The sequence below is a fragment of the Hippichthys cyanospilos genome, chromosome 21 (assembly GCF_059441005.1).
Source record: "Hippichthys cyanospilos isolate Australia breed blue-spotted pipefish chromosome 21, RoL_Hcya_1.0, whole genome shotgun sequence".
In the NCBI taxonomy this organism is placed as follows: Eukaryota; Metazoa; Chordata; class Actinopteri; order Syngnathiformes; family Syngnathidae; genus Hippichthys; species Hippichthys cyanospilos.
Genome location: NC_142389.1, coordinates 9,843,082 through 9,866,412, shown reverse-complemented (window position 1 = coordinate 9,866,412; position 23,331 = coordinate 9,843,082). Strand labels below are relative to the sequence as shown.

The 23,331-nt window shown below is 37.4% G+C and overlaps 1 protein-coding gene across 1 annotated transcript in view; it reads right to left on the bottom strand.

The window, feature by feature from the left end:
• Positions 1–562: 562 nt before the first annotated feature.
• LOC148406573 (uncharacterized) overlaps positions 563–23,331 on the bottom strand; it is a 47,105-nt gene continuing 24,336 nt past the window's right edge. The window contains exons 5-8 of the mRNA XM_088405595.1: positions 22,238–22,371; positions 8,272–8,343; positions 7,192–7,271; positions 563–661 (exon numbers count right to left, since the gene is read on the bottom strand). Of these exons, the coding sequence (XP_088261721.1) occupies positions 563–661; positions 7,192–7,271; positions 8,272–8,343; positions 22,238–22,371 (385 nt within the window). The remainder of the gene's footprint in view (positions 662–7,191; positions 7,272–8,271; positions 8,344–22,237; positions 22,372–23,331) is intronic.

The window sequence follows — 23,331 nt, the reverse complement described above, 5'->3', positions numbered from 1 at the left end:
ATATATTACTTTTAAAAAATGGCACCACACCAAAGTTTGCATTTAAGAGGATGCAGACATATGCTAATTTCACCAACCTGGGGAACCTCACTCTTTCCAGTAACTTTTCATGACTGCTTTCCCAGTTCTGAGTATTGATGCAATAATTTGACATACATTTGGAAACTCATGCGATTAATCTATGAAAAAGAAATCGTCCAACATCAATTATGCATTTAAGACAATGCAAACATGTTCAAACGCTAACTTTGCAAATGGTGGAATCTAAGTCCTTTCAATTTCCACTTATGTGAGTAAGTGTCAGAACAAATTGGGCAACTTTGATCGACTTGATTGAAACTCCCTAATCCAGAACTGTTAACGCTTACGGGTCGGATGGCGCAACACCGACGCGACGTTTGCGTGACCCGCGCTTTTTTCAAGGAGGGGGCAATTCCTCTAATGAGTTTTCACAGCGCGGGAGTTACCAACCTGCGCTAATGAGAGCCCGTGCAGTTCTAATGAAGAGGCCCGGACCCTCGACAAACAGCCGGCGGGTGAATAAAATAGCGTTAATTAGTATTCAGATGTCCTCCTCCTGGGCTCGTCTCTTGTCTCCGTGCGATCGTGTTTCGCCTCCGTGCGCTGTCATTACCCGCTTTTGGGTCAGGGGCTGCGAATTCTTGATGCGAATAAGAAAACATAAAGAGAGAGTGAGCTGCAATAACATGTACGACAGTGTAGAATGTAACTGCTCCATCTAGCAATAATCAATCTTATGTTTATAATCAAGAGGTAGCCAAATATTTAATCTAAAGGCATTGAATACTTACACAGTACAATTTCTACTCCCTTGCAAGGTTAAAACAAAACAAAAAGACAACTCTGTGTTCCCCAGTGTTTATTACGGTAATATAAAAACACAACACCACATTAATATATCATCAATACTGCGGTTAAATGTTCGGAACAGACAGTAAATCGTTTTGTGGCTTCTTCCTCTATTTTTTTAAAACATTGCTCACTCTCCGCCTTGTTCTTATTAGATTTAATGTAGAAAGCCATTTAAAAATTGCACAAATCACAGCAGTGAGGCAATAAAAGACAACAGGCTTGCAACACATTCCACATTGCAAACAGACTTTGGTGAAAATCCGATGTTTGATTCTTTTTCATTAATATTTAAATAAAGTTAAATAAAAATATGTACAAATGTGTGTCGTATTTTTCAGACTATAAATCGCAGGGTTTTTTTGTAGTTTAGCCGGGGGTGCGACTTATACTCCAGAGCAATGTATATGTGAAATTATTAACATATTAGTATATATTTTCACGTTTCACATATATTTTCACCCTTGAAACCATAAGAGGGCGCTCTAGGCCTGTGTATCTGTACCAGCTGCTTCTGTAGCGCTGAAAGTTGATCGTTTCAATATTAGCGGTAAATTATAAAAACAACAGAGATTGTCGAAACAAAAAGCGAAAAATCTAATCAAATTCTGCAGATTACAAACTGCAAGTAGTGAAATATGCTGGCGAATACGATAATCGAGAAGCAGAAAGAAAGTTTGAAATAAGTGAGAAAAGGGATTGGCCAAAAACAGAAGGTGACTCCTACTGAAATGACGAAAACAAAACAAGCTAATGGCAGGCTAAAAGCTAGGCGGCAACAGATCTATTTCATTTTATTTTACTCTATTTTATTTTATTTTATGTGATTATTTGATTTTATGTGATTACCATTCAAGATGAAAATGTCTGTACTTGGTGTTGCATTTTATCAAATAATCTTTCCCTCCAAAAAATGTGACTTATACTCCAGCGCAAAATATATTGTGTGTTTTTTTTCTGTCTTTCTTTATTATGTTTTTGCGGGGGGCTGGTGTGACTCTGGAGCAATTTATAGTTATAAAAATATGCTATATAAAAGAATACAGTTTGACTTTTAATTGAAGTTGTTAAATGCTGTCTAGTTTAGTTATAATTACAAGAAATTTGATACATTTTGTTTAAAAAAAAGTCATGTTTTTGATTTTTTTCTTTTTTCTTTTTTTTTTTTTACAGTTTTCTTCATGTTTCATGAATGCTGCATGTTCATTTTGGCATCACAGAGAGACCACTCTGGAAAAATGCACAAAGCAAGCAAGAATGAACAAATACAAATTCGTTACATTGGTTTCAGTGCATAACAGCACGGAACCCACAAAACTTGGGCAAATATGTCATCCCCATTTAGTGTTACTCGTCCTTCTTCTTTTATTTACGATTGGCAAACCAACTATCTATTTCCTTTAGTTTTCTGTTTTTATGCGCGATTGACATGCAAACCAAAAACTCACACAGCTGCACACAAGACACAACCTGACATCCAAAACGTGATTTGAATTTCGTTCAAATTTTCCTCCTTCGATTTCCATAGCTAAAAAAAATATGGCTACCCCCATCTGGGTGGCATTCCCCATGTAAAATAAATTCAAGCGATTACTATACCTACGAATATATAGGAAAATATATGTTGGTTGTATAGAACACATTTACACCTTATTGAAATTCATAGTAAGTTTTCTGAATGAAAAATGATCTAAATATTACATATTGTCACTTTATGCCCCACTTGAAGCCCCAAGCAAATGTAGCGGCTCTTTTGATCTCGTCAGGGTTCATCCAAGGTCGCAAACGCTTGGCAAATGTTTACCAGACAGTTGCCATACATTTGCCTGTAATGTTCTTGAAAGGTTTTAGTTACAGGCCACACACACACACACACACACACATACATATATATATATATATATATATATATATATATATATATATATATATATATATATATATATATATATATATATATATATATATAAAGAAAAATCAAGTAAAAAATCTTTGTAAAATGGGACATTCTAAACACCAAACATTTACACTATACATGCGTTAATCCTTTCATTCTCACTGAACCGAGCGCTTATATGACGACAGTTTTAACTGTAATGTTGAAACTTTTCTCTCGAAGATTTGACCCATTTTCCAAACTACACAATCTCTCATTTGATGCTCACTGAACTAAGCTCTTACACATCTTTTTTGCCTTATTTTCTGCTTCAAAGAAATCAGATCTGAATCATTTTAAATATAGTAACTATGTAAATTAAATATCCAAACATGTGTATTACTGGAAGAAATGTGGTAAAATCTGGTAAAACGAAGGAACTTCACACAAATCATGAAATCAGACGTACTTCTAAATAACACAAAGTACAATAAATTAGGCATAGGAATTACGGAGAAGGATCAAGCAGACAGAAGCTCCAGTTGGAAGACAGCTACAGTATCATCATGCACACGTGGAGGACCACACACGTGGACTTGACACGCTTCCATGCAGCTAACAGCGCATCGCTACTTGCACGTACAATTAAAGTGGAACGATCCCCCGGAGGAAGGCGGCTATCATAAATATGGAAAAGCCACGGTGTGCCTTTCTCCCTGCTTCGGCGCACGCCAGCTTCGGCGTGTTTGCGCCAGCCGGCTGAGCGCGACGGCAACGGTTCCGTCGCTCCTTGGCCGACCGACAATGTGTGTGTTCCTCCTCGACGTTGGTGTTCTGCCCCCACCGGGCTCGGCCGGAGGAATTATGGGAAAGTGACTCAGCCGAGCTTGATTGTGAGCATGGAGCTTGTTTAGCTTTGCGCCATTTCGACGGGAATCTGCCCGGTAATCCCCGGTGTGGGATAAACTTAGAGGAAGCTAACAGAGCCGCACAAGCTCCCATCCCACATAATCAAGCCCAAAAAAAAAAAATCGTCAATCTAGAGTTGCAAGAAGGGACTACACAGAACAGACACAAAACTTGAGCGACAGTTAGCTAGAGCAACAACTAGCTAACAAGTTCAATTGAAATGAAACGTTTCATTTTATTAACAATGTTAGCTTAGCTTATAAGACTTTTTGAATGAGTTAAGAATTGTTGCTCACTTTAATTGATCGTGGTAATGTTACACAATGTAAAAATAAAAACACAGGCAACGAAAACTCGAAGATTGTTATGTCCGCTAACAACCCAGGCTAGTCTTAGCTCCTCCTCGACAACAATGCTACTTTGTTCATCGAGATCACTTAGGCATAACTAAACACCAATTATGACTTTTATTTTCGGCTTTTGTGCCATCTTGTGGCATCTCAGTGCATTACATAGAGAGCGGAAAAAATGCTATCTTTTTTTTTTTTTTTTTTTTTTTTTAATCAAAGCACTATGAATAGGTCTGAAAGTACTAAAAAAATGTGGAAGTGGAACTCACCCACTCAAATCTAAACACAGTATTTTGATTAAAATTGTGGTAGTGGAATGTGAATTAAACAGGTTAATCCACCTGTTTTTCATCCATCTCACTTGTCAGCCATTTTGTGACTTGCCGCTAACTGAAGAGACTTTGTTTTTGCCCTGTGAAGTGTAATTGCAATGAATTAAAGATTGGCATCAGATTTTTTTTCACGCACTTCAAAGTACTTGGTCATTTGTGTTTCAGTTTTAGACTAACCTGTAAACAATGTAAACACAAAAAAAAAAACAGTTGTTGAAAGTTGATTTATACAGTTTTTTTTCTTTTGTTAATGTTAAAAATGATACTGTTTAGGTACAGAGGGGGGGTCAAAAGGTTTTTTCTTTTGCAAAAAATAATCACGAAGCACTGACATACAGTAACAAAATGGTGCCCCCCCCTCACCCTGAACTGAATAACATTTTCCTGCTTAATCCATGCCCCACAAACGGAATATTGACAGGAACACCTTGTTTAGACTGGCTGGGGTGCACACGCCATATTAGTGTAAAAAAAAAAAAAAGATTTAAAGGGCTTCACTGTTCCATTAAAAGACAAATTTGTAAATAATGAACCATGAATAGGTAAGCGTTGCAAAATAGAAAATAAAAAAAAAACACGATAGACCATTAATCCCTTGTTGCTCGCCACACTGAGCTCTAATGAGGTATTTTTTCATTTATTTTTTACCGTAGAGACCAGTAAGTCCTAAGTTTTCCTCCTTTTTCTCATCAAGAATTGTCAGTGGCACAAGACAGGGGTGTATTTATTTGAGTTAGGGCATTCAGCGGAGGGAAAACGACTGGAGCTTGCGGCCAAAGCCATGAGAAGTCATGGTAACGCTCTACTGAGCTGACACGTTCCGCCAACACACACACATACACACACGCGCGCACAAAGCCACTTCCCAGACTTTTCCACAGCTGTCATATATCTCTATGTATGTGTAACGCTAATGGAGGAATAAAGAGTGTCTGTGTACTCCAAATATGCGCCTGTGATTATTTCTTCCTCTATATATTTCTTTATTTATTTATTCGCTATTTGATTTGTCGCCTTACTTTGGGGAGTTATTGTTTTTGTCTATGAGCCAATATCTGAAGAGACAGACGCATACGCAGATACACACACATCTGCACACAAACAGATGCACACACACACACACACACACACATATATTACACACACATGTGCATAAGGGGAATCCATTAGTAGCTGTAAGAGGCACACAATAAAGGTATTGTTACAACTGCTCCCGTCAAAGACAATAAAATATTCATGGTAATAAATTGTAAGTAGTCCGAGTAGGTTTTTTAATGCGGGGAGGCCTCAGCGCGCGCACACTCTCACACACGCGCGCAAACACACACGCACGCACTCAAACATGATATGAAGCCTATTAGCATTATCACAAATTGTTTGTTTTACTCGTTTCGCCGGATAAATATCACAAACTTAGCTTACAAGGGATTCATTAAAAGACTTCTTTTTTTATTAACTATTTGGCATATATTTTCCTAATTACTGTGTATTTATGAATGGTGTGTCAGTATGATGGGAAAATTAGTTTTTAGAGTGCACTAAAAAGAAGACAAAATAATATGACTGCAAGAATAAAGTTGTAATAAATCAAAACAAATAAAATAAAATAAAAATAAAAATGTAACGAGGGAGGAAAATAACATTTTTTTAACCAAATGAAACTTAAAAAAAGGGGGGAGGAACAGTCACATTTTTTCAAAAGAAATGAATTAATATAAAATTGTAATTTACAACACGGGAAAGTTATCATTTAACTAAAGTAAAAACTTGACAAAACAAAGTTGTAATTTTAAAAGAGGAAAAGTTTGCGTGGGTATTTTCACACTGAGTGCCACTGACGTGAACAGACGTCAGTTAAAATCCTACCGAGGGACACCATTGACGTCATTTGACGTCAGTACTTTTTTTTTAATGGGATATGATGGAGAAAAGCTTTTTGAAGTAAACACTGATTATTGACAGTCACAATGATCAAAATTAGCTAGCAGTTCTTTATTTAATGGATGGCTTTAAAAGAGTAAACAAAATTGTGTCTTTTTTTTAAATGGAAAATGGTGGAGAAAAGGTTTGTGAAATTTAAAATAACTGACTATTGGCAGTCACAATGCTCAAAATGAGCTTTTGGAGTCTTTTTTTTTTTTCAACCACTGGAGTAAAACAAATTACAGGTTTTTGCACAATTTTCCTCCTGCCACAAAAAAATACACCTTTTTTCGCTTAACATTATGATTTCTTATGACATCTTAACACTGAGTACTGTTAATGTAAAATGAAAACACTACCTGGCGGCACCATTGATGTCAATCAATGTCAACCGTCCATTTTTTTTTTTAATGGGAAATGGTGGAGAAAAGGTTTTTGAAATTAAAAACAAACAAAAAAAAGACTGACTATACAGTCTTTTTGTTTGTGTCTTTTGTTTTTTTGGCTGGCCTTACAAGGGTAAACTTTAGCTTTTTGCATCATTTCTCTCTCGCCTTAAAAATTACACCTTTCATGGCTTAACATTATGACTTCATTTTCACGATAGCTTAATTTTCTTCACATAAATTTTGATTTAATTTGCCAAACATTGAGCCTTTTTGTTGCATTTGTTTTTTCTTATTCCCAAAAGACTAGCTCTTGCCCAAAATCCGCTGGGAAGCAATAAGCCTGCCTCAACAATAAAGAATACATGCCTGCCTGTGAGTGATGTTTTCTATATTTGGATTGTATTCCTGCTCTATGTGTATAAAAGGAAGCTGTTTGAAGGTTTAGGCCCATACGTTAGCCCATATATGGCATTTCACATTCATTGCTACACGTTCACTACGCTTCTCTTTCATTATACTTAAATAAAACTTTTGATCATTACCTCTCGTTGCTGATTGGCTGTGATGGATGACAAGATTCCGCCTGATGGAGGCCCATCTGGAATCATTCCACTGAAATAAGCTAAAAGGAGAGAGAAAGAAAAACGTGAGAAATGACTAAAAAGTAGAAGTTTGTACGTTGATAAATCAAGCAGCGTTGATCTGAGCAGACAAATGAACTGAGGCCACACAGGAACAAATGTAATAAATGTGAGCGTCCGCTCTTTAGCGCCCCAACATTTGCATTGCAGACGTACGTATAGTGCCGTAATGGATGACCCCTGCGGGGGTGGCGAGGCGCTTTAATGAAAAATAAATTCGCACTCAGTGAGCGATCGCCGTTCTAAAGCGGGGCATCAGTCATGTGCAATGGATTAAACGTGGTGGGGAACTTGCAGAACTTTTTTCTATTTCAGTCTGGGGGGTGTCATTTTTTTTTTTCTCCCCACTATGAATAATTCATGTGTGCTGTCCTCAACTGGCATCAAGTCATTTGGACGCCAAAATCTGCGGCCTGATGGCAACTTGTTGATATTTCAGAACTTCATTTTGTTTCCAGTCTGTGCCACCCACCCACCCACGCACACACACACACACACACACACACACACACACATGACACACACATTAGACACTGCATGTGTCAGAGTTGTGACTCAGTGCTTGTCAAAAAAAAATGAATGGAAGATTCCATCCACAGGCTCCCATTTTGGAGCACATCCACCTGAGATGTGTGGATACATTCGGCCTCTTGTTCTGTGATTAATGGTCTCAATTGAATGTTTCGTCATCTCTGCTAATGACTCAGTCGTTTTTTTTGTTGTTTTTTTTGGTTATCCCGGAATGGCTGCGACTCGTCTCCCGCCCACGGGAAATTAAGCTTTTTGCACTCGTTACACGTTAGTATGCATCGAACGGAAGACGGGATGTAGAAATGCGATATATCGCAATATAATCACATTGTGTTGGTATTCAGGGTGTCCTAAAAGTCCAAGTTGGTTTTAGAGCTTTTAAGATATGTGTAGAAGCAGGTTTTGCGCAGTAAGGTTTGTCAAGAACATAGCCTGTGTTGAGAAACTTACCATAGATAGCGTAAATTGTCCTGAGCGTTGGAACGGTGTAGCAGCCATAAATCTTCTCAAACTGGTGTTGAACTGCAGTCGAGGACAGAAAAATTGTGTCAGGTGCATGGCAATTTTGCTCCACTGTCAATTTGGTGAGCCATGGGCGAAGTGAATGATACGCCTCCAAAAAGTGCAAAGCTGTCAAATGCGGACGACCTCACGTCTCTCCGAATGGCACCTCAAACCAAATTGAAAAGAAGAAAGTGTATGGTGACTTTCGGGACACCCTGTACTCACAGACGTGAAATGGGGGAATGAAGTTGCCGCTGCAATTTTCCAACTTCAGGGCTAGTATCACAGCCTATAATCCAAAGGTGGGCAAACTTTTACTCAAAGGAGACTTGGGCCAAGTCATTAGTGTTTTTGTTCTTAAGTTAAAATGAACACGTAAAACGGCTTCTGTTTTGATGAGTAAATCATTTGTGCTTCTATATTTTCATTTGTAAGCCAGCATTTCACTGCTTTTTTTTTAATTAATGCAACCAAATGGAATGGAGGGACAAGTCGACAAAAAATAAAAAAAAAATTACTAGGGCCCAACCGATATACATTGTTTTTGACCGAAAAACAACATACTGATCAACGATTAGTTCATTGATTCATTTTATTCATTATAATGGATAAATAGCATTTGTTTCCTCACTATGCATTTCAATAGATCTAAATTGTATGCAATTACTGTATTTTTTGGAGTATAAGGCGTGACTGTTTCCTCATGATTTGAGCCATGTAGTTTATAGTCCAGTGCGGCTTATGTATTTTTTATTTTTATTTTTTTTCCTAGCCACCACCAAGCAAATGAGTGAATCTGTTCGAGGTTTCAATTTATGGAACAACTATGAAATAGATACTAAAAAGATGTTAATCAATGGCTGTGCTCAAAGAGTTTTAAAATATATTATGAAAAAATATATATGTCTTAATTGAATCTGAGAATGTAAAAAATTTGGGGTGAATTCGTGATGTCTAAATTGTACATACAGTACATAGTATGTATGATTTTATGTATGTATTTATGATTATTTATATGAATTATGTCCAATGTGTTTTTATGTTCACTAAAATAATCTATCAAACAAAGGGAGATAAAAAAAAGATTCCTTATTCAAGTGTAGTATTGATTTTGATTTTGAACTGCTATTTAACTAAAAGTATTGTGTTAGTGTTGAAAATATCCATCCTTCCATTTTCTATAAATATGTTGGGACTAAACATGCAGGCATGTTCAGTCTGTTAAAGAGAGGATGTTGCTGTTGGCAGACTATTCCAAAAAAATTGAATAACGAAAAAAAAAAGATAAACTTCCATGTACCATATTTTTGTGTATATATCTCATGTTATTGCCTGTGGCTTATAGTCCAGTGCGGATTATCCGTAACAAAAATCTTTTTTTTTTTTTTTTTTGCTCATATTTTGCTGCTGTGGCTTATATCCCGGAAAATATGGTATAAGTATACATACTGTAGCTTAGTAGGGGACCTTCTCTGCCTCTTCTTCATGATCTTTCAGTAGACCTCAGAACTGCCTTGTAAATTATGCCACCGAAGACATGCAGTTCCAAGTTCCTTGCCTGTCATACTGCAAAAAAGAAAACACACATATATACGACGAACCCCTATTTTACGGGAGAACACTGCAACTTATTTGGTGGAGTGAAAAGGGTTGAACACACAGGAGGTTGTTATGGCTTGACAAGATACATTTAGAACTATTGCTCATATAATCCACAATCCAGGAGAAACCTCGGCTCCACCTTTGGCATCGGATTGTTTTTTGCTCTTACTCCCTCATTTAGCAGCTTGACAGAGTGTAGTGCATGCGTCAAATGTTGCACAATTCACTGTGATGCCAGGGTCGAATGACTCAGAGAGCTCACAGTCTGTCAATTACCGAGTTCAATGAGGCGACGGACACAAACACAAAAGACTAGTCAAGATAAAAAGAAACACTTGTCATGCACCCAATTTAAAATGCGTTCAAAAATAGTGGCATAAGTACAGTATGATGTCGGTTCAATGCAGTTCTGAAAATACAGTATATTTAATGATGATGCATTATGTCACTTTGGACTAATATATGTGGCACTCTCCATTGCCTTTTTTTGATCCTACTGAGGCTCACGCTGTCTTCTTCTCTGGTTTTAATTAGCAAACACCACTTCCTCGAATTAATCTGACTGTTCGATTGAGATTTTTATTATTATTATTAATTCCTTTCACCAACTGAGCATAATACAGATTTAACTTAAACTGGGTCGTGACTTTCAAGAGAATGTCATATTTTAATCTTAATTTAGAACCAATGTCAGTATTTCACCTTCTCCAATTTATACTTGATACTAATGGCTCATTTCCATATTTTTCTTTTATTGTGTTAGTTAAAGCCCACGTCATTTGTTTCCCCTTTCTCAAACTCAATAGATAAATAATCTAAATAACATTTCCTCAAAATGCAATCATTGGATTATAGGGAATTACTTTTTTACTCTTAAAAAAAACTGAAGAACGATTCAGTCGAAAAATGGAGCTTGAGAAAACTTAATAACCCTGTACTAGAAGAGCTAATAAAATATTTAAAGGGGCCCTATCATGAAAAGTCAACTTTACTTTAGCTTTTAAGCATGTGAGAATATTGATTTTCACCCTAAACACCCCCTAAGCGTTATTTTCCTTCAATGATGCATTTCTAAGCAATCCTTGCTGATTCTGCGCTCTCACGCCAGCCTTGCTCGCGCACATGACAACAGCTTGAAGTGCTGTCACAAGAAATTCGTACCTCTCCTAAACCGGCCCAGTACCGCCCATGCAAGAAAAAATACACGCTGACCTTATCCATGTTTTTCAGTTCCGTTTTAGTTCCAAAGATTCTGCACCGAGTCGGCCAAGTAAACATCAACATTTCATTTATTAGTTCTAATGTTTGCCTGTAGAAAATGCAGAAGAGGAAGAAAACGTGCGTTCGGGAGCATGTTACCCATGGGCGGAACTTTTGTTATGAATACTGGCTTCCCACGGGGACTGATTTGAAAGAAGGAATGAGTGTCAGTGAGTGAAGATCTATTGATACTGTTTTTCATTTTGATGTCAGTAAAACGCATATCGCTGGCTCGCTCATTCACTCAACGGCCCTTGTGGAATAAGCGGATGGCTGGATGGATGTTTCGAGAATAACATCATAAAGGGGGCGTGGCAGCCCGTGGGAAGCACCGTGAGATGTTTTACTTCCTGGTTAGAAATGTCAGTACCATAAAACTTATATTTAATAAGAAATGAAATCGTAAATGGGACAAATGTAATTTATATGCATATAGTTAACTGTGGAAAGCATGAAAATACAATTAGCTAAGTCAGAGGTTCTCAAATGGGGGTACGGGCACCCCTGGGCGTACCTGAAGGAACTCCAGGGGGTACTCAAGTTTCTAAAAGAAATTGCAAAATTTTTTTGAAAATATTGATTAAATGTTTCAGAAAAATATAAGTTCATAAAACAAATTTTATGTTCAGTAGGTTAATCAATTTCATTATTTTAAAAACTCCGGTTCTGCACCATACTAGAATGGTTTGACCCACCTCTCGTTACCTGTCAATTTAATTATTTATTTTTGTGAACAGATCTCTACTATGATCCCAAAAGAGGACACTTTTAAGTTGAATATTTTTCTGTCAACAAATATTTATTTATAATTATTTCTTTTCGAGGACAGATTTAAGATTTTTATTATCATATGTATAGTATTATTATACCACACAACGAAATTCTTATTCCGTTCACTTCTCCGACTGGCAGACTACATTCCATGTTGGAGCAAGAAAAGAATAGCTATAAGAATGGCAATAAATAGCAATAAAACAACAACAGAAAGAATGATGCTAATAATATAGTGCAGATATCATGTAATGCAAAATATCATTTATGCATGTAGTAAAAGGCAAATTAGTGCATGAGAGATTTGTTGAGAATCTGGATGGCTTGTGGCTAGAAGCTGTTTACCTGCCTGGTAGTCCTGGCCCTCAGGCTCCTGTAGCGTCTGCCTGATGGCAGCAGTTCGAACGGATCGTTTCGTGGGTGTGTCTGGTCCTTGATGAGGTTGCATGTCCTCTGCGGAACCCTGGTGTGGTAAATGTCCTGCAGTGCTCCACAGATGTGCTGTGAGGACTTGATCACACGCTGGAGAGCCGTCCTGTTATTTCCTGTGCAGTTGTCATACCAGACTGTGATGGAGGTGGAGAAGACACTTTGGGGTTTACATCTGTGGAAGTTGTTGAGAATCTTTGCCAAATTTCTTCAGCCTCCGCAGAAAGTAATGTCTTTGTTGGGACTTCTTGATGATCTGTCGAGTGTTGTGGGATCAGGTGAGATCCTCGCTGATATTTGTGGGTTAGGGGTTCGGGTTTGGAATTTGAAGGCTTTCACCCTCTCCACCTCAGTCCCATTGATGAATAGAGGTGGTTTGTGCAGCTCTGGCTCCCACCTTGTGTCGATGATCAGTTCTTTGGTTTGGTTCGTGTCGAGGTGGAGATTGTTGCTGTGACACCAGGCCGCACGGTCTGCCAACTCTTTCCTGTATGCTGATACTTTATAGTATTTTTTGTGTACAAATATTTATCAATAACTTAATATAATATACACTATAACTTAACTAAAATAGGACACGTTATGTTGATTTTTTTTTTGCGGACCAATACAAATGAAGTTGAAAGGTTCTAAAATTCAATAAATCAGATATTGTTGGCATGTTTTAATTTTTGTTTTGTTTTGTTTTGTTTTTTTAAACACAAAAATGCTTTGCACTGGATAAGGGGTACTCGGCCGAAAACACAGGTTGACAAGCACTGATCTAAGTTTACAAACTGGTGTGAGAAGCAAACTAACTAACTTTGAAGGTGTTGGAAACCTGTCCAGCAGCTGAGTGTTCAGAAGCTTGCTCAAAGGCATGTAAGTGGTTCTCATGAAGGGAATTTACATCTCTCTGCTATTTGCCTCTTGTTCTGAAGCGCGGCGGGTCTCAAAGCTGCCAAGTGCTTATGGCCTGAGCTACTGCCGCCCCCAATAAAAAACGTATTGATTAGCACTGCGTGGCAACACATCTCTGTGTCCACCGTAAAATATTCTGTTCCCTCGCTGTGTTTGTGTGAAGATAATTTAATGGCGCGCTTGAAATCAGTAGTTTTTTTTTTCCCTCGCAATTTGTGTACAGGCGTGCGCTGGTGTCCTCGCTTCACCTCCCCCAATAACCGTAAATCCTGCTCGCAACTGACTCATGCTGTCAAGACACGAGCGCGGCCATAACTATAATTTTTGTCAAACTGCGTCAGGCTGTCCCGAGCGCGGGGATATTTATACATGAGTTCTCTCTTCGCCAACCAAATTAACTGCCCCTAAACACAACATTATCGCTTATGCTTGCACGAGCAAGCGCGGGGAGCTTCCCTGTACGCAACGGGTGGGGAAACTGCGGCACATGGGCCAAACATGACCCCATAAGTACTTTAGATAAGTTAGTATTATAAGTTAGTCAAGTATTGTGCCATCTGCTAGCTGTGTATCGCAAAAAAATGCCTGCTGAGGATAAATCTGTGAAAAATCCTTCCACGTTTTCTTCGAGGTGCTCTTGGACTGTTGGGCCTTGGCGGAGTCTGTCAAAAGCGATGGATTGAACAAAAAGAATCAATTATCCAATGATCTCTGCTCATGTAAGAGCTGTGAGCTTAAGCCCCTCGTCTTTCCGGGAGCTTTAAAAAACATCAGAACAAGGTTAGGGACAAGGTTACTTTTCCTTTTTTTTTTTTTGCCTTCAATACCGCTGGGACCCAAATCCTCAAGTTGCGAGACAAATCCTCCAGCCGCTTCTTCAGTGGTGCTGAAAAGGAAGTTGAACTTGTGGTCACAGCAGAAGCAGCCAGGGGGGATTTGTCAGGGATACAAGGACATTTTCATGTTTAAGCTCAATTATTTAAAAAACTCCAGATGACGGCACTGGAATTTAAACTTTATTGCGTTGCTTTAAGAGAAATATGTCGTCAAAAACGATGAGGGAAATTAAGAAGCTGTTCGTTTTTATGAAATGGATGACGCACATGGCGATTAGTTGGGCCGCAGTTTTTATTCCTCAGATATAAAGTGTAACTTAATTTTAAAACAATTTACAACATGTTTATTGTCTATCTTTTACTTATTGTTTGTCTTGTTCATTTTTTTCTTAGAACAGTCTTTCTTTTTGTATGCTTTTCATGCTTAAAATTATGTTTTGCACCCTTTCTGCAGAGCAATATTTTATGAATGTCGCAATGTTTACAAAGAGACTTAGGAAAAAAAAGGATTTCTTTTTTTTTGTCTGCGAATCAGCTGCACAGATCCTCTGACTCAAGTCATGGTTGGAAAATTATCAGATTAACAGAAAAAAACAAAACAGAAATATGAGAAAAGAGTCTAATTGGTAGAAAAAATACATAAATTAATAATATATTACAAAAATACCATTATATAGAATAATACAAGGTAACATTTTACAATTTTAAGAGAATGTCAGAATTAGAAGAATTTAGCTCTAATTTCGCGTGAGTAGTGATAACGTTATGAAAAAGAAGTCTGCTAAATTGTATAGTTATGATGGTAGAAGGAAGTATCAGTATACAGACACAAAATTACAAATTTAAAGTAGCAATTTCATGATAATGTTGTACTGTAAAGCAGAAAAAAGTCATCATGAAATAAGAAATGCAATTTCTACAGGGAAAAAATTACATCTGTGTATAAATCTTTTTGTAAATATAAATCTACAATAACACTGTTGTAATATAGAATAACATCAAAACATGATACATATTAGGCACAATATTTAAGAGCAAATTAAAATATTGTAAAATTAAGTTGAAATAAAGTAATTTGGGCTCATGCTTTATGTTATAATTATGGTTTATACTAATAATACAATCATTTGAAAACGTCATGTTATTTGTAATTGATAATACAGTTCTGAATAAATGTTTTTTTTATCACTTACAAATGATTGGTGCTTTGCTGCAAGAGTGAAGCATAGTATTACTTTAATCTTAAATAAAGCTACTCAACTCACTTCAACATAATTTCTTGCCACCTGAATAAAACACAATACAAATGAGTGACGAAGAATATGTTCTTTAAAAAAAAAAGAAAAAGAAAAATAGTGGAACAGGCATATTCTGACGAAGGGAGGAAAAAAAGTTTATTCTTCATATATTTATTTTCAAGCTGGTAAAACATGTTTTTGAGATTGCAGGGGTTTATATCTCTTTCTATACAGCTCAAAATCTATTTTCTGTGAATCACATTATCTGCTGTGCTAATTCGACTTAATCTACCGCCTGACAATTTTTTGCTGAAGCCTTCTGCAGTAGTGATGATAACAAAAAAGCCTTGTTGTTTTTTTCCTCGGGCTTCTGTGTAAGTACCATGAATTTTGCTACCTATGACGTCTAACCTTGTTGCATTATTGACACTACAGCTACCAAGTTGTGTCGGCCTTGGGGGAGGCCTGCTGAGTAACAACTTTGGGAGGAGACGCAAAACATGAAGTTTGATATTGCCTATTGGCACTTATACAGAATATAGATCATGGGTGGATGCGCTGCGGTAAAAAAATGAAAACGCATTGAGCGAATCCGCTTTGAATGCGTTCATAAAACTCAGCTCATCAATTATGGATTGGACGAGAAGCTGAAGGAGACGCACAGACAAGGAGGAACATGTCTCACACTGTCCCATAAATTCACAGAATATGCACTCCAAAATTCACACCCATGAATAATAATAAAACTGTAATCAAAGATGAGAAAGTAAATTGAGAAGTGAAATCCGCTAAATAATTCAAATCATCTTTATAATGTGTTCAACTTTGAATGTAGCATAAGAAAGGTTTTCAGTCATGCATTCAAATGGAGGAATAAAAAAAAGCACAAAAAGATGACGAGTAGAAAAGTTTTATAAGGGAAAACTAGAGAGCAAAAAAAAAAGGTGTGTTTCAATGCAGCCGGCGTGGTGGTAACAAAAGGTCAGTGATGTTCCTGCGTTTTTCTTTTCAGTTGAGCGTCTCCGATGAAAGATGGATTAGAACTTTTCAAATGTCTCCAAATGGAGAAATGAAATGACAGAGCTCTTTCTTCTTAAGAGGGCTGCTTAGCTACTGCACAGAAAAGAAGAGAACTGCGATGAAAATGAGAAATAAAAAAGCTATGAGTCATATCTCCAAAGTCACATCATGAGGGGAAAAAAAATGATTCATGATGAGCAATGAATATCTACTAAAACGATTTTAATGAGTACCTTAAAATGTCACAAAATTTCACCAAAGCACCACCTGTGTCTAAAGAAACCCCTAAACTCACTCGAACATAGTTCCTTGGCGCTAATATGCCACAAGATGGCACCAAAGCCAAAAGTAGTACAATAAGTGGTTGAAGGAAGTATAGTGATACCTCTACTTATCAACGCCTCTTGTTACCAAAAGTTCAGCTTAAAAAACGCCTCGGTGGAAAAATATTGTCTCTGTTAATGAGATAAAATTCAAGATACGAAAGGCGACATTGTTGGCAGATAATATGAGAGGAGCAATCACCACCACGCCAACATGGCTGTAATGTAATAGGTTTACACAACCCGTCATGTCTACCGTTGCTGTTATAGTTTGTGATGCATGTTTATCAAAGTCAAAGTCAAGTTTACTGTCAATTTCTTCACATGTGCTTAACATACAAAGGAATCGAAATTGCGTTTCTCACTATCCTCTGCGTTTTATATGTACAATAACAAAGTGCAGGTGCGCAAGACGAGACAAACCTAAAAGCTAGATACTTATCTATAGTGATGTAAAGTGCAGTATATTTGATCTACTTTGCCTAGTGTTGCTAAACTAACAACTAAAACTAAAAATTAAATACGAAAAACCAGGTATGGCAAGAGTACCCCAAGACAAGACATAGGTAGCAGCATATGACAGGACAATCCAACAGTACGAGACAAAGCAGGACAACTCTGCCTGTGGTTGTCCCAGTTGTGTGCATTTGAGGTAGTTGTTATAGTTCTAAGTGTAATCGCTAGTGCAATAAAAGTACAATTATAAATAAACATGGCAGCAGCAAGTCTGTGCAAATTTTGCAGGTGCATGAGTAAAGTTTGAGTTTAGGTGGGGGGCCAGCTAGGTGTTTCTTCTGGCTTGGGCTGAATGTGAGAGAGAGGAGTGGAGAGAGAGAGAGAGTTCAGCAGTTTCACGGCCTGGTGGATGAAGCTGTTCCTGAGTCGTTTGGTGCGGGAGCGGAGGCTCCTGTACCTCTTTCCGGAGGGCAGGAGGCTGAACAGACTGTGTGCAGGGTGGCTTGTATCGGTGACAATCGTGACGGCTTTGCGGCCGAGGTGGGTGGTGTACAGGTCTTGCAGGCAGGGGAGCGGAGTACCAATAATCCTCTCAGCTGTCCTCATGATGCGTTGTAGAGCCTTCCTGTTGTAGTCGGTACAGCTCCCGCCCCACACGGTGATGCAGCTGGTGAGGATGCTTTCGATGGTTCCTCTGTAGAATGTGGTCATGATGGGTGGCGCGGCACTTGCCCGCTTCAGTTTGCGCAGGAAGTAGAGACGCCGCTGTGCTTTCTTGGCCAGAGATGCAGTGTTGGTGGTCCAGGACAGGTCATCGCTGATGTGCACCCCCAGGAACTTGGTGCTGCTCACCCTCTCCACAATTTACATGTAAAAAGTGGTTTTACTCATCAAAGATTCATGTAGTGAAATTACTTCCGGGGTAGGAGTAGAAGAAGTAGAAATACCACTGTATGCTGGCATGACAGAGGCAGGTTTTGTAAGTCAGGGGAGGAGCTAGGTTTAGCCTGGGTTGTTAGAGTCTTTGTATGTGCATGTACATGCAGGAAGCATTTTCAAAATTTTTCAAGAATATTTTTTTAAGATGTGTGAAGTGACATTTGTAAAAGAATGAAGTTTTAAAAAATGATGTGAATAAAAATTATTTTGCAAGAAAAAAGTCAATATGGGTATTTGTGGCAGTAAAATAAATACACATATGAGAATAGCCACGTATTTATAATCAAAATACCATGAAAATAATAATTATAACGAGGGGAAAAAATCCAAGATTTCCATGGTACAATTTTTGAGGAAGCATTTTGGGTTCCACTTCGAAAGTGATTCTTTTCAAAACCTTTAGTTTCAACTCAGTCACACGACCATATGCAAATATAATCCATCTTTTCTCAAACATGAAACCAAAAAAGCACGCTCTGAGAAAGAAATTAGGGACCTAAGAGAATAATCAAAAAACTTGTATGTGTGTCTGATCTCGTCCTCTCTCCTCAAGCTGATCTATCCTTGGTGAATATAAACTACTTGTGTATGTGTGTGTCTCCACAAGACACGTTTGCCAACCAAATTGCCCAAAAAGTCTTTCAGAAGGTTTGGAGTTGCATGCCTCTCCTTCAATATTTCATAAGACAATTTGCATAAGTTCAAATAAGAACTCATCACCTCGGTTTTTGCAGTTTGATGTGATGTGCTCTCGACTCATGGCTGTGCTCGTTTTAGTTAACAACTACCAAACCATGACTCTAAATATCATGAAGAAAAATTAGAACAATTACGAACAAGTTTTGCGAGAATTAAACTGCTATTGAGCTTTGCATGACACAAACATGCCAATTAATTCGTCAGTTGACTTTCATCGGCTTTGCTCTTTTTTTTCCCTCAAAACAGTTTATCTGAAGTGTGTCACGTCATCCTGCATCGTGTGTGATTGCGTGTGTACTTCTGCCGCAATCCGGATGGTGGACAATTCATCTACATTAGCAAGAGATTAACCTGCTCACCGAAAACATCCATCACTGGCACGCGCGCGCACGGGCACGAACACGTTTGGCGCCCTGGGCAAGGGCAACGGTGCCCGGGCGTGCGTGCAAGCAAATTATGCAAAACATGGCGATGCGGCGCTGGCAAACACACACACCCTCCAAAATCTATTTTAAATCCATCAGAAGACCTTGACGCCTTCCAGCAAAGTGAAAACATCAACGTCATCGGAATATTGGCAACTGGAGAAGATATGATTCATTAAAATTTGTGATTTGGGCCACTTGACCAAATAAACGAAAGCATCATCGCATACAGTAGATAATAGACGAGGTGCACCCTCCATGAGTTTGTCCAACGAGGATGAGTAATAAACGTCACACTTAAACTAGCTACCTTACGCTAACGAAAAACAACCATTTTGCAGCTAGCATGAGAGCCTAACATAGCAAGCTACGTCTTTGCTCAGAACTCTTCTTTGTCGAATGTCACTAAAACATGGACTCAAATGCAAAACACCAATCAGAGGACATCCAAAATAAAGTCTATTGTTGCAAAACTTTTACTAATTCCAACGATAATGGTCCCATGGTGCCGAAGGGAAAAAAAAACCACATACAAAACCTAAAAACAGGATGCTAACATTGCAGTTTACATCTTCACTTTGACGTCAAGTATTACAAATATAGATGACCTCAAATATCCATTATCACTCAAAGGATGCAAATTAAAGTGCTTTGTTCTAAAAATGGATCCGCATCAAATACAAAAGGACTTATCAAATCAATGTGAAATGAATAGAGGAAGTAGTAGAGTGTTTATAGCAACATGTTCCACAAGGATGAACTCTAAAGCTTAACGCACAAGTTAAACAAGATCCAAATTAAAGTCTCTCATTCACAAAAAGTTGGTCAATAATGGCGAAATCCAAGTAAAATGACCCAGGCAGGATTGCCTCATTTAGCGGGAAATAACTAATACTAAGTGCTATGAAATACAGTATAAAAGGAGAATATACAGCCTGTGAATCGTTTCCATTATAGTTAACAGGAAATGCTGTGAGTGGCCAGTCATTGTTTCAAAATAGTGCAGTAAAATACAATACAATAGAAGAATGCACTGCTTGCCAAGCTTCTCCATGATAGTGAAGCAGGAAATGATCTGAGATACCAGTCATTGCTTCAAAATAAACTTTACCAAAGCAAGAAGTGTATGACGCAAACTGAACAGTTTTATTTTGAAAGTCCTCAGGGAAGCATAACATTGTAATAACGGTCAATTTGATCATTTTTTTCCTCTCAGAGCAGCTATCAATGTAAACATTTTTTTTTCCAATTGACGTTCTTTTTTTCTTCTGACATTTTTTTCTTACTAACAAATTACAAACAAATCCAGCAAAAAAAAAAAATCCAGTACTCGTAAATGTTACAAACAGATAGACTCAAATGGTGTGTCACAAGTCTCATAAAGTCCAAATGAAAGTCTTTTCTTTACAGAAAACTCATCAGTCCCAACTCCTGCCGGGTCCTATCAAAGCAGCCGGAAAGGGGACACATACAGAAAGTAGCAATTTAGCTAAAGGCTACACAGTCCCTTCTGAGAGTCCTATCAAGCCAATGAAAATGGCAATAAAATATATGCTGACTTGAGGAGAAGCGCGGCAGAAAATGAATGGATGGAAGTCAAATGAAGATTTAAGAGAGAACTAGGGTCTTGAGTCCAGTGCTTTATTGATTAATACATGGATCAAGAGTCCATTTTTAGAAGTGACAAGAGGGAGGCGAAATAAAGTGAGAGTAAAAAAAAAAAAGACAGGGTTAAAAGAGATGGCAGGAAAGCGGAGTCGTTGTAGCGCTTGGCAGGATCGCGCCCGTCCTTTTGGCTGTTTGCTTGGGTTGCCGCAGCAACGGCGAGCCAGGCTGCAGATAAGTTAAGCAGATGGTGCGAGGCTGACGACTGGGACAAGTTGGATGGCTTCCTGGGGGCAATGAGTGACTGCTAGTTGGACAAAAAATTGATACTGATAGATTATGGTGCCCTGTGATCGGCTGGCGACCGGTCCAGGGTGCAACATGTCTCTTGGGCTGAAGTCAGATGGGATTCGCAACCTTTCACCCGTGATCTCATGAGGGTTGTGAGTAAGCTAGAGCCTATTCCAACTAGCGCTGGGCAATGAATGCAATTCATTTGATTCATTTGTCATTTTAAAAATTGATTTAAAAAAGAGCTCAATTGTGGAATTGAGATTTTGCAAAGGTGGTTTAAAACAGGGTTTCGCAAACGTTTTGGAGTCAGGGACCCCTTTTAGAAAGCAAATTTTCCAAGGACCCCCATTGCAAATGTTTGCAGCGAAAACAATATTTTATCATTTAAGCCAAACATAAGTGCCCTTTTTATTCACCAACATATTCAATCTGATAACAAGTACATTTGCTACTTTTCAGCTATACTGAAGTTTATAAAATAAAACTTGCGAATTGGACTCATCTTTATAACAAACCGGGTCAATTTCCCCTAATTATTTAGTCAAAAACAGCATTATAAAATAAAATGCTGCTTTAGCTTTGCTGGCTTTATTGCCTTGTTAGCATTTTGACAGTCAGCATTTTGCAGTCAAGCTGCACGGAACCCCACTTTGAGAACCACTGGTTTATAAGACATGTTTACTAAAAGTACTAACTAAATGGTGGCTATTAAAGGAATAGTCCACATTTCTGCATTTTTATCAGTAAAAAGTTAATATTTTGTCAATAATTACCTCAGTACAATCCATTTAGAAACTATTTCAGCTTTAACACCAAAAAAAGTATTTGAACAATATTTATATATATATATATATATATATATATATATATATATATATATATATATATATATATATATATATATATATATATATACACAGTATATATATATATATATATATATATATATATATATATATATATATATATATATATATATATACAGTATATATATATATATATATATATATATATATATATATATATATATATATATATATATATATATTGAATTAAACAGTAAAATGCACTATAAATACTGTTTAGTAACCACTCGCGATAGAACAAAGCTTTACCATTGCGCCATTTTAAAACGAGTGAGGCAGACCAATAGCAGAGCAGCATCACGGTGAGGAGATAGCAGACGAGCATTGTAGTGACGCGTTGCATTGATGGCAACAGAAAATAAAGTGGAATTTCCTGAAACTTCCTGCAGATAGAGACAAAAACAACACTAATTTAGTCGGGCCCCTAGGTCATAACAGTGGTTTTTGTCGCAAAACCAGGAAAATACCATAAAAATACCATAAAGAGGGGACGAAAAAACTCAGTATTTCACATCGCAACATGAAAAAGACGTAATCGTAACTTGGGGGTCCACTGTGTGTGTGTGTGTGTGTGTAAATATATATATATATATATATATATATATATATATATATATATATATATATATATATATATATATATATATATATATATATATATATATATATATATATATATATATATATATATATATGTAAAGGCTGTTTGGGGTTGAATGAGTTAATATGAAGACAAAATTATTTTTTAAAGGCTTTTTGGGGTTGAATGAGTTAATTTGAAGACAAAATTATTTTTAACGTACAATTAATGATTTTAAAAATGTGTTTTTTGTGGGGTTTTTAACCTGACTTAAATAACATGGCATGTGCTGAAGGCTCGGGTAACAAACAATCACAGTTCATTTTATGAGACACATTACCAACAGGTGCCCGGTGATTGCTTGTTACCCAAGTCTTAAGCATAGATGATGTTGTCTTCAGTCGACTGCAAGTAGAAAATGTAATTTTATAAGTGTATGTGAAAAAATAGCTATCAAACTACTTTTAGACAAAATATTGACTATTTACCATTAAAATTGCCAAAATAAAGGGGCTATCCCTTTCAGCAAGTTTATTGCACAAACTATGAGTTTGCGTTAAAACCAATTTTAAATCAGTTGGGTTTCAGTCTTCCGTTAAAACCAATTAAAATGATCATCCTCCAGAATGATTGAAGAAAATTGAGATTTTTTTTTTTTTGGCCATATTTGTTCAGCCCTTATTCCAGCTGACTTTGGATGAAAGAGGAATTATCACACGGGAAGGCCAAATTTATGAAAGTTGACCAGTGACGAAAACACACG